Genomic DNA, 12,069 nt, shown 5'->3' on the forward strand with positions numbered 1-12,069 from the left:
GATCAGGCTTCACCTCTAATTTTGCATTTATTTTGCAAAACGCATAATTGTGAAAAGCTGGAAGATCTAGTTATAGACCCGAACTCCAGACCAGGTTTAGACAGAAGGGCTAAAAGGCTATTAGAGCATTCCACTCACTGAGGGTAGACATTCTAAATTAACAACCAAAAATTGGAATGTTGGAGCAAAAGGCTTATATCAGCCATTATTAGCCCTGATCCCCTCAACTGTCTTTATTAGAGCTCGCAACACCCTAACGTTCTTCTAACTTCAACAAAGTAAACTTCAGAATTGTCTCGGACCTGAACTTGAGCCTTGAGTGGCTAAGAGTACCATTTGACTAATCAGGGGTTTTTGTCATGTTTGCTTGGTAACTGCCGTCGTACAGTGTTCTTCTGTTCCTAGATCACAGTGGAGTGGCAGGGTCCCTATGCATTGCTGCCTATCTCCCTGGCTCAGACCACATACTTCTCTCCTGAGGGGTGTCTGCTTCTCTCTCTCGCCCATGAAATCTCAGCTAGCCAATGCACTCTGATATCTATGTACTGAGCATGCTCTTATTTACTGCATTGATCTCTTTCCTGTCTGTCTTTCTTGGAGTCTTTTCAACTTTCGCCCTTTCAGTATCACTATTTTTGTGGGTCTTAAGCTCTCAGACGTCTTCTGGTATGTGTGCTTGTTGGTTTCTCAAAATCTCCTGGTCTTTGTCTAACCATCGGTCTCTTCTCCCATCCCACAACTACACCTCACCATCTATCGCTTGGCTCTGTGCTGTACCCTTCTGAGCAGGGATAGTGTGGAGTGTTCTGAAAGATAAGTTGCCGCTGTTTGCTGTTAACATCTGATGTGGCGTGAATGTAATTAGTCTGAATTATCGCAAGCCTTACATCCTTTGCAAAGTCAGTAAATAGAGTAATCTGAATTATCATAATTCCTGTTATTTCAGAAACCTAAACGCTGTACTTAAGCCATTATTAAAGACAGGAAGTGTGAGACGTGTCTCATTAAAAGGAGAACATATGATACCAATATTAGCAAAGCCTATAGTACAGGTCTTTTTTTAATCAAACAGTGTCTCTTCACTGATGGTTAATTTGGTCTGTGTGGTTGAATGAGAAGGTGAATGTTAGAGTGAGTATGTTTACATGGAGGGATGAGACAATAGACACATGGATGAATGGGTATGTCCTCCAATCAGTGGGACTAGCCAAATCTCAACATCCTGCCCTCCATTATTTATGGACTACTCGTATCCATCCATGAATGTATTCGTTCACATTTTGTCTAATTTTAAGTTTCACCTATCCAACTCACAAAACCAAAAATCCTGTTCTTCAAAGTAATAGCCGAGACAGCAGGAAAGGGTTGCACAGGAAAAAGGCAGAGAAAAATTAAACACTCCACCTTGGAATTAGTTTATTTTCTATATGTGCATCTATTTGTAACTATTCTTGTAGCCACATTACAGGAATTGTCGTAGTCTTTTTCTAAGGGCAATCTTTTGAGATACAGCTATCATGAATGTAGGGGTCGGGGTTGAAAGCCTAGGTGATCTGGATTCAGCGTTGTTATAGGCCATCCCTTATGGCATTTCTTTAGTTGCTGTAGTGATATTGAAAGTCCTTTTAGAGTTAGGTAAAAATGTAGTGCAATTTATTTGCCCTGGTATTTTGAAATTTACAGCCGGAATCTTCGAATCTTCTTGGGTTCAGAGAGGTTTGGCTCACTACTTATTATTATGGAGGTTTATAAAGCGCATGGTTGCGCACACCGGCGTGTCCCCGCGCTGAGAAGAAAAGAGAGGCGCCAGTGTAGGGAATCACATCCGTGCAGAGCGGAAAAGATGCGTTTTTAATTTTTTTCGGAATGTAGTCTCTGAGGGTTCGAGGCGCAGCTCCATGGGGAGCAAATTCCAATTCTTGGCCGCAAGAAATCTAAAAGATCTCCCTCCCATCCGAGCTTTCCGAATTGTGGGGACAGCTACAAGTCCCGTGTCTGAAGATCGAAGCCTCCTCTTCGGTCTATAGAGGGAGATAAGATTAGAAAGAGGTAAGGGCGCTCTGCTCATTATGATACGATGACACATGCGGAGTGCCTTGAAGACAATCCTCTCCCTGACCGGCAGCCAGTGGAGGGACTTCAAGGCAGCTTTAGAAGAAGATCTTCTAGGAAGCCTTAGTACCAGCCGGGCTGTGGCATTTTGGAGTACTTGAAGACGATTTAGGCTTCTTTCTGTGGCACCCAAATACAGAAGATTGGAATAGTCAAGTCTGGAGGTGACCAAAGCATGAACAAGGGTCTGTCTGGCATTGACTGGAAGTAGGTCAAGGATCTTCCTTAAGCTCTTAAGCATGCTAAAACACACTCCGACCACTCGATTAATCTGGGCAGTAAATGAAAGATCGATATCAAACAATACTCCCAGATTCTTTGCCTGCTGACAGGGTACTGGAGTGGGTCCAAGGCATGCTGGCCACCAGACCAATGACCACACATTCGGTGCACCTCCCACCACGAGCACTTCAGTTTTAGAACCATTTAATTTCAGGCAGTTGTTAGACATCCAGGAAGCAAGCTCCTGCATGCAAGCACTGAAGCTGGATGCCGCAACATCAGGTGCTCGTGACAGCGAGATGGATGACCAGCTGTGTGTCATCGGCGTATGACACTAGTTGAAGACCATGACTTTCCACTATAGAGGCAACAGGGGAGACATATAGGTTAAATAGAGTAGGGCTGAGGGCCGAGCCCTGGGGAACACCTTGATCAAGAGTGACCCTGCGAGAATAGTGTTCTCCTTGTCTGACCTGAAAACCCCTGTCCGTGAGGAAGGATTGAATCCACCTAAGTGCTAGGCCCGTAACTCCTCCTTTATTGAGACACTGTAGCAAGGTGAAGTGTGCTACAGTGTCAAAGGCTGCACTAAGGTACAGTAAAATAAGGGCCATAGTGTGCCCCTCATCGACCCCTCTCCTAATGGTCTCAGTGGCCAGGAGTAGTGCAGACTCCGTAGAGTGGCGAGCACGAAAGCCAAACTGACTGATGTGAAGCAGATTGGCTTTCTCCACAAAGGCCATGAGTTGAAGGTTGGCCATCTTTTCTGCCACTTTGGCCATATAGGGGAGGAGAGAGATGGGTCAGAGATTATCCAACCTATCCCAACTGATGTTGGGTTTTTTTTGGAGCGGGAGTACTATAGCCTGTTTCCAGTTTAAAGGTACAGTGCCAGAGCTATAGCAGAGATCCACAACATTTCTAATATAGGGTTCAAGAATCTCAATGCTCTCAGCCAAGAGCTTAGGGGATGCAGGGTCTCGTGGAGATCCAGACTTGATCGAACGACATATCCGCTGGAACTCGTCCGAGGGCGGGACAGTGAAATGTGTCAGACAGTTAGTACCCACAGCAACTAGAGGGCTCTCAACGAATGCTGTTCCCTTTTCCTTCCCTCCTGAGAAGGTGGAATAAATGGTAGCCACTTTTCCAGAAAAAAAAGCCGCAATGCGATTGCAGGATTCCTCAGATACCAGGGACGGGTCAACCGAGGCGCCACAGAGGGCGATTTCTTTATAGATTTTAAACAGTTCCTTGGAAGAATTATTGGCTTCTTCTATCCTACCTGAGAAATATACAGTTTTTGCATGCCTAATCTGAGTATGATATTCTCTTCGTCTAGCTATACATCTTTGTTTAGCTTGATCGAGATAGGCCCTTCTCCACAGCCTTTCAAGTTGTTTACACTCTGTTTTCGCTGAGTGTAATTCTTTGTTATACCAAGGGGCAGATTTCTGTATCCTTCTATGCGGATTTTTATGGTGGAGGGGAGCAGTCTCATCTAAAGCCATATTGATACGAGCTTCTAATCTCTCAGCTGCAGATGTAGCATCCTCACCTCCTGGTTTGCCTCCCTTAGTAAGAGCAATATCAAACTTCGATTTAGAGAAGGCAGTCCATTTTCTGCTCATATATTTGGAGTTGTTGATCTTAGGAGTATTGTCATGCGGGATAGTTATAATGAAAGGCACAAGAAAATGGTCAGACCAATAAACAGGAACGGGGGCCTTGATTACAATGTCTTCCCAATTAACAAAGATAGGATCCAGTAAGTGGCCCTTTTGATGGGTCGGGGCCTTAGATTTGATATCTAATTGGAGGGAAGATAATTGCTGACATAAGTCTATTGATCCTTTATCCATTGGGTCATCCAAGTGGACATTAAGATCACCTAGGAGCATTAATTTATCCCTGCGTAGAGCAGCCCCAGTTATACCATCGATCAGGCTATTGGAAAAACGGGTAAGAGGGCCAGGGGGGCGATAAATCAGCAAACCCTTCAATATGTTGCCATCATTGACCTTAATAGAAAAAACTCCTGTCTCGCTATCAGCGATATCGAGTGGTTCGAGTTGGCAGCATAGAGGCTGCTTATAAACTATGGCAATTCCACCACCTCTACCCGCCGTTCTGTCCAAGCGTGCTATTGCATAGCCAGAAGGGAGAGCGGCGACTATGTCAGGTTCGGAGTTAGAATGAGCATGAATCTCATTTGAAAAGTAATCCCTGGGGCCTGAATCAATTCCAGGGTTTGAAATGATAAACTGGTCTGGTTTATTTTGCTAACCATACAATGTCTTAAAGTGCTAATGAAATAGTCTACCCGATGCTGCAGTACTCATTTTGTCTGATATTTGAGGCATATAAGTTTGCATTTCCCATTCAGGAGTTAAACCTCTGATTTGCCTATTATGCATAGTTTCCTTTGAGTACACTACCACAGTGAAGACTAGTTCTCATGAGGCACATTACATTAAAGGAACACTTTGTTAATAACTTGGGCCTTGATTAGACTATAAACTCCTTACAGCCGAGGAATGCCTGTAAATGAGTTTCTGTTTGAAGTGGGGAAACGAGGAGGAATGAAGACTGAACGATCATCCACCCCAAGCACCAATCCTCATCAGGCAATCACTCGCTAAGTCCCAAATTAGAATCCTGCTCTTACCATTCTGCCGTAACCAAAGTTTACCACTTGCTTGCTGAACAAATTCATTATTCTGATGACTCTAAAATGTAACTGCCTCCCTTTATTCATAGGTTGAGTCTCAGAGTGGTGGCCAGGGGGGACCATGCTTGGAATCTATGGACAGCATTGAAGGTAAGATCAAGAAAAATTTGATCCAGTTAGAAAAGCTTATATAGTTATAGATATAAAGGTGAGGAACTATACTTGTTTAACTGTTGTTTAACCCCAATTTCATAGTCATAACTATGAAAAGATTTTTTTTGATGCCATGTGAGGCTGAGCGAGGATGTTTGATGAGCTAGGATACCAAAGGGTGCCACTGGGAATTAAGTTGTGGCACAATTGATTATTGAAGGCTCACCGTCTGACGGAGCGGACAGATATCCGAAAGAAACTTGCGTTGACTTGCGGCCTCACTTCTGGGACGAGAAGAAACTGATGCTGAGGTTCATGATGTCACCTACCGGCATGTGAGGGAAATTATGGGGGGAAAAAAATTCTCCAGATCAGTCTGGTACCCAGGACTTATCACATGGTGATCTTGCAGTTAGAATAGCCACCAGAAAGAGTGTTACTACAGGCAAGTAACAAAACCTGTACTTAGTGGATTAATAAGACCAACCAAGAATGTGAAACATTGTGTAATTAGGTTGGAATTCGGCTCGAGGATCATGGCAGCCATACAACCCACTTAGTTCCCTTCAAGACCAAGACTTAGTTCCTCTCCTAAACCCATTCAATCCATTATTCTTGCAAAATGCTTCTAATTTGTATTTTATGACTTCGAAAATCATACAAAAGAGGATAGTAGTATTAGCTGGATTTGGCTTCATGCCATTAAAATTACACGCCATATTAACTTTGGAATTAGAATATTAGCGGGTTTGATTTAGTGTGCCAAAAATCCGGTTCTAATTTAACAGTACTGTAAACATTGATTAAACAAAGTCAAATGCTTGTTCTCAAGAACAGCATTGACCAAAGCCCATGTGCCAAAACGATTACATTCCACAGATAAAACTTGCAGTTTTAAAGATTTTTGACAGGATGGTAACACCCACCTCTTCGATCAATTTCTGGAGGAAAAAAATATATATGACCAATCCAATGTCTCTTCAATTTGATACATCGGAGTCATTACAATGTGTTCCTTGTAAAAAATCTATTTTTGTTTCAAGTGTAGATAATTGAGAGTATCTCTTTGCCCTTTAACTGGGTTTCCAAGCCCATGAACATTCCACCACAGAGTTAGAAACCACTGAGACCGAGGGAAATGAACACTGAATTGAGGGTGAAAGTCTGCAAAAAATGGGTAAAGGATAGAATAACCTTGGTAAGTATATGAAACGATAGATAAATAGGACAGCAAGCAGAACCATATAAAAAGTAGCATTCAAAATGTGTACGAAAAAAGTGAAAAGACCTTCGTAAAGATAAAAAGGAATCCCCAGGTTAAGGGTAATAACCTAGATCTTAAAACAGAAGGTATATAAAAGTAGATGCAGACTGTCATCAACATGATATGTCGGGCAGAAGACCTTAACAAAAAGACAGTAAAACAATGTCACCCAATAAATAAAGTCACCCAACACCTGGGGAACCTCCACTGGCTCCCTGTCCAGAAAATATGCCAATTCAAACTACTGACGCAAAACTACAAAGCCCTCCACGACTAAGAGCCTGCATACATATGAATCACTGCCTGAACTTCCACCAACCATCCAGAGAACTTTGCTCTGCCTCCCTTGCCCTTGCGCAGACACCGCGCATCCGCCGTAGCCACAGCGGAGGCTGCTCCTTCCACCTTGCAGCCAAGTCTTGGAATGCCCTACCCCTCCACCTCCAAACATCACCCTTGCTGACTTTTCAGGAAGAGACTCAAAACCTGCCTCTGACTAAGCCCAGCAACCCAGCGCCTGGGTACCCTCACAGGTGATTAGCCGCGTTCTACAAGTACTGTTTGAGTGATTGATGTGGCCACTTCAAGAAATTTAAACAAAATAAATAAAAGTGTAAAGATTTTGAAGTCTTAATATCCATCCCATGAGAAGAAATGCTCTGAAGAAAATCTTACACTTTTTACAGGATCTTCAAAATACTTGCTGCTGCTTCTATGAGTTATTTTGTAAATACAAGGATGAAGAATCCCATATTATATGTGGGGTTGTCTCATAGCAGGAAATTCCTTTCATCGACTTTAGTGGCATTACACTGGCAAAAAATGAATGGATTGGATGCTTGCATTAATCCCAGCCACTGAAACCAAGCTATGCCATACTCATTAGCCCTAAAAAGGCGAAACCGGTCTAGGGTTCCTTGTTTTCCAGTTTGGAGAATGGACTGTTCCTATTTGAGCAGGGTCAAGACTGATTTGCATACAGCTGGTTCCTAAACTGAGGTGGTATTGTGTGCCAAATTTCAATGAATTGCGATGCAACAGAGTAATTACCAGTGTCTGAGATTAATTCAAGCATTCTATCTATTACTTTTTTTGTATACTTCGTGCCACAGTGATTCCCAGACGTGGTTCCTGTGTACACTGTTCCACTGGAGCCACACTATACCCAACTGATTGGAGGGCGAAACCGGTCTTTGGTTGACAGAGTTCTGGTTTGGGGAGGATCTGCAGCCCCGGGTAATTACCAGTGGCTGAGATTTATTCAAGCATTCCCTACATCACTTTTTTGTATACTTCATTGGTTGCGTTCAACACATCCGGAGGAAATAAATTGTAACCGGACCAAAATATGTTTTTTTTTGTTTGGTGCTTTCAGTACTCTGAGTAAGTCAGTACATTCTAAAAGCAGCATAACAATGCCACTAGATTTAGAATAATTTGAATTTCCCCAGATGAACACATTGTAGGTTAATAAGAGGCGTGTGAGAAAGTGGTTATAAGCTCGGGACTGAATTTTTTCAGAAAACCAAAGAGATTATGGCCTTTGATTTCTATTTTCCAAATCTTCTGTTTTAAAAGTTAGCATCATGATTTAAGGTTTTAAGAGCAACTCTGACATTCTTATCTTAAACTGAGCTAGTGTGTTGTTCAATTTCAATCATTCTATTTTCCCATGAACCCTCTATCCTCTGCCTGGTGTCATTTTTAGGTCTCGGCTAGCGAAGGCTGCGCTTGCTCAGTCTCGCTCGCGAGACATAATGACTTGGAGAAGAGGGGCTTGAACCCGCCCCTCTTCTCCCCTGTTCTCCATTGGCTGGCCTCTTGAATGCTGGCCAGCCATTGGAGAAGAGGTCCGTCACTCCGAACAGGCCCTGTCCTTTTCGGATTCGGGGGCGTGTTTTTTTCAACTTTAATTAGCTCCTCCAGCCCATGGCAAGAGGAGAGAAAAGCAAAACACGCCCCCGAATCTGGAAATGCCGCTGCCTTTCTCCGAGGCATTTCTGCTTCGCCTCGGAGAAACGTAACAACAAACAAATGATGGACGGAATGCTGACAATGCAGACATTCTCCCCCAGTCAAGAGATCTGGGTTAAATCCATCTTTCTTTTGCCCACTACACCACCCCAGTTTAGACATGGCCATATGCAAATCAGTCTTGACCCTGTGCCTCATGGGAACAGTCCAGCCCGAACTGCCAAGCCATGTCTTCCCTGGACCGGAATCAAGCATCCTAGGACCGGTTTCTGGCTGTCAGCCATCATCAGCCAGGATAGCTTGACTCCAGTGGCGTAGTGAGCATGGGTCCCACGTCTGGGAATACCCATCCCACTTAGGGCGAAAAGCGTAACAACAAACAAATGATGGACGGAATGCTGACAATGCAGACATTCTCCCCCAGTCAAGAGATCTGGGTTAAATCCATCTTTCTTTTGCCCACTACACCACCCCAGTTTAGACATGGCCATATGCAAATCAGTCTTGACCCTGTGCCTCATGGGAACAGTCCAGCCCGAACTGCCAAGCCATGTCTTCCCTGGACCGGAATCAAGCATCCTAGGACCGGTTTCTGGCTGTCAGCCATCATCAGCCAGGATAGCTTGACTCCAGTGGCGTAGTGAGCATGGGTCCCACGTCTGGGAATACCCATCCCACTTAGGGCGAAAAGCGTAACAACAAACAAATGATGGACGGAATGCTGACAATGCAGACATTCTCCCCCAGTCAAGAGATCTGGGTTAAATCCATCTTTCTTTTGCCCACTACACCACCGGGTCAAGACTGATTTGCATATGGCCATGTCTAAACTGGGGTGGCGTAGTGGGCAAAAGAACGATGGATTTAACCCAGATCTCTTGACTGGGGGAGAATGTCTGCATTGTCAGCATTCCGTCCATCATTTGTTTGTTGTAACGCTTTTCGCCCTAAGTGGGATGGGTATTCCCAGACGTGGGACCCGTGCTCACTACGCCACTGAAGTCAAGCTATCCTGGCTGATGACGGATGATAGCCAGAAACCGGTCCTAGGATGCTAGATTCCGGTCCAGGGAAGACATGGCTTGGCAGTTCGGGCTGGACTGGTCCCATGAGGCACAGGGTCAAGACTGATTTGCATATGGCCATGTCTAAACTGGGGTGGCGTAGTGGGCAAAAGAACGATGGATTTAACCCAGATCTCTTGACTGGGGGAGAATGTCTGCATTGTCAGCATTCCGTCCATCATTTGTTTGTTGTAACGCTTTTCGCCCTAAGTGGGATGGGTATTCCCAGACGTGGGACCCGTGCTCACTACGCCACTGAAGTCAAGCTATCCTGGCTGATGACGGATGATAGCCAGAAACCGGTCCTAGGATGCTAGATTCCGGTCCAGGGAAGACATGGCTTGGCAGTTCGGGCTGGACTGGTCCCATGAGGCACAGGGTCAAGACTGATTTGCATATGGCCATGTCTAAACTGGGGTGGCGTAGTGGGCAAAAGAACGATGGATTTAACCCAGATCTCTTGACTGGGGGAGAATGTCTGCATTGTCAGCATTCCGTCCATCATTTGTTTGTTGTAACGCTTTTCGCCCTAAGTGGGATGGGTATTCCCAGACGTGGGACCCGTGCTCACTACGCCACTGAAGTCAAGCTATCCTGGCTGATGACGGATGATAGCCAGAAACCGGTCCTAGGATGCTAGATTCCGGTCCAGGGAAGACATGGCTTGGCAGTTCGGGCTGGACTGGTCCCATGAGGCACAGGGTCAAGACTGATTTGCATATGGCCATGTCTAAACTGGGGTGGCGTAGTGGGCAAAAGAACGATGGATTTAACCCAGATCTCTTGACTGGGGGAGAGTGTCTGCATTGTCAGCATTCCGTCCATCATTTGTTTGTTGTAACGCTTTTCGCCCTAAGTGGGATGGGTATTCCCAGACGTGGGACCCGTGCTCACTACGCCACTGAAGTCAAGCTATCCTGGCTGATGACGGATGATAGCCAGAAACCGGTCCTAGGATGCTAGATTCCGGTCCAGGGAAGACATGGCTTGGCAGTTCGGGCTGGACTGGTCCCATGAGGCACAGGGTCAAGACTGATTTGCATATGGCCATGTCTAAACTGGGGTGGCGTAGTGGGCAAAAGAACGATGGATTTAACCCAGATCTCTTGACTGGGGGAGAATGTCTGCATTGTCAGCATTCCGTCCATCATTTGTTTGTTGTAACGCTTTTCGCCCTAAGTGGGATGGGTATTCCCAGACGTGGGACCCGTGCTCACTACGCCACTGAAGTCAAGCTATCCTGGCTGATGACGGATGATAGCCAGAAACCGGTCCTAGGATGCTAGATTCCGGTCCAGGGAAGACATGGCTTGGCAGTTCGGGCTGGACTGGTCCCATGAGGCACAGGGTCAAGACTGATTTGCATATGGCCATGTCTAAACTGGGGTGGCGTAGTGGGCAAAAGAACGATGGATTTAACCCAGATCTCTTGACTGGGGGAGAATGTCTGCATTGTCAGCATTCCGTCCATCATTTGTTTGTTGTAACGCTTTTCGCCCTAAGTGGGATGGGTATTCCCAGACGTGGGACCCGTGCTCACTACGCCACTGAAGTCAAGCTATCCTGGCTGATGACGGATGATAGCCAGAAACCGGTCCTAGGATGCTAGATTCCGGTCCAGGGAAGACATGGCTTGGCAGTTCGGGCTGGACTGGTCCCATGAGGCACAGGGTCAAGACTGATTTGCATATGGCCATGTCTAAACTGGGGTGGCGTAGTGGGCAAAAGAACGATGGATTTAACCCAGATCTCTTGACTGGGGGAGAATGTCTGCATTGTCAGCATTCCGTCCATCATTTGTTTGTTGTAACGCTTTTCGCCCTAAGTGGGATGGGTATTCCCAGACGTGGGACCCGTGCTCACTACGCCACTGAAGTCAAGCTATCCTGGCTGATGACGGATGATAGCCAGAAACCGGTCCTAGGATGCTAGATTCCGGTCCAGGGAAGACATGGCTTGGCAGTTCGGGCTGGACTGGTCCCATGAGGCACAGGGTCAAGACTGATTTGCATATGGCCATGTCTAAACTGGGGTGGCGTAGTGGGCAAAAGAACGATGGATTTAACCCAGATCTCTTGACTGGGGGAGAATGTCTGCATTGTCAGCATTCCGTCCATCATTTGTTTGTTGTAACGCTTTTCGCCCTAAGTGGGATGGGTATTCCCAGACGTGGGACCCGTGCTCACTACGCCACTGAAGTCAAGCTATCCTGGCTGATGACGGATGATAGCCAGAAACCGGTCCTAGGATGCTAGATTCCGGTCCAGGGAAGACATGGCTTGGCAGTTCGGGCTGGACTGGTCCCATGAGGCACAGGGTCAAGACTGATTTGCATATGGCCATGTCTAAACTGGGGTGGCGTAGTGGGCAAAAGAACGATGGATTTAACCCAGATCTCTTGACTGGGGGAGAATGTCTGCATTGTCAGCATTCCGTCCATCATTTGTTTGTTGTAACGCTTTTCGCCCTAAGTGGGATGGGTATTCCCAGACGTGGGACCCGTGCTCACTACGCCACTGAAGTCAAGCTATCCTGGCTGATGACGGATGATAGCCAGAAACCGGTCCTAGGATGCTAGATTCCGGTCCAGGGAAGACATGGCTTGGCAG

At 45.8% G+C, this 12,069-nt stretch overlaps 1 protein-coding gene across 1 annotated transcript in view; it reads left to right on the forward strand.

Moving 5' to 3' along the window:
• Positions 1 to 12,069, forward strand: part of KIF20B (kinesin family member 20B) — a 556,993-nt gene that overhangs the window by 162,780 nt on the left and 382,144 nt on the right. Inside the window, exon 7 of the mRNA XM_085621389.1 lies at positions 5,095 to 5,155. Coding sequence (XP_085477515.1) covers positions 5,095 to 5,155 — 61 coding nt within the window. The remainder of the gene's footprint in view (positions 1 to 5,094; positions 5,156 to 12,069) is intronic.

The sequence above is a fragment of the Triturus cristatus genome, chromosome 1_2 (assembly GCF_964204655.1).
Source record: "Triturus cristatus chromosome 1_2, aTriCri1.1, whole genome shotgun sequence".
NCBI classification, from domain to species: Eukaryota; Metazoa; Chordata; class Amphibia; order Caudata; family Salamandridae; genus Triturus; species Triturus cristatus.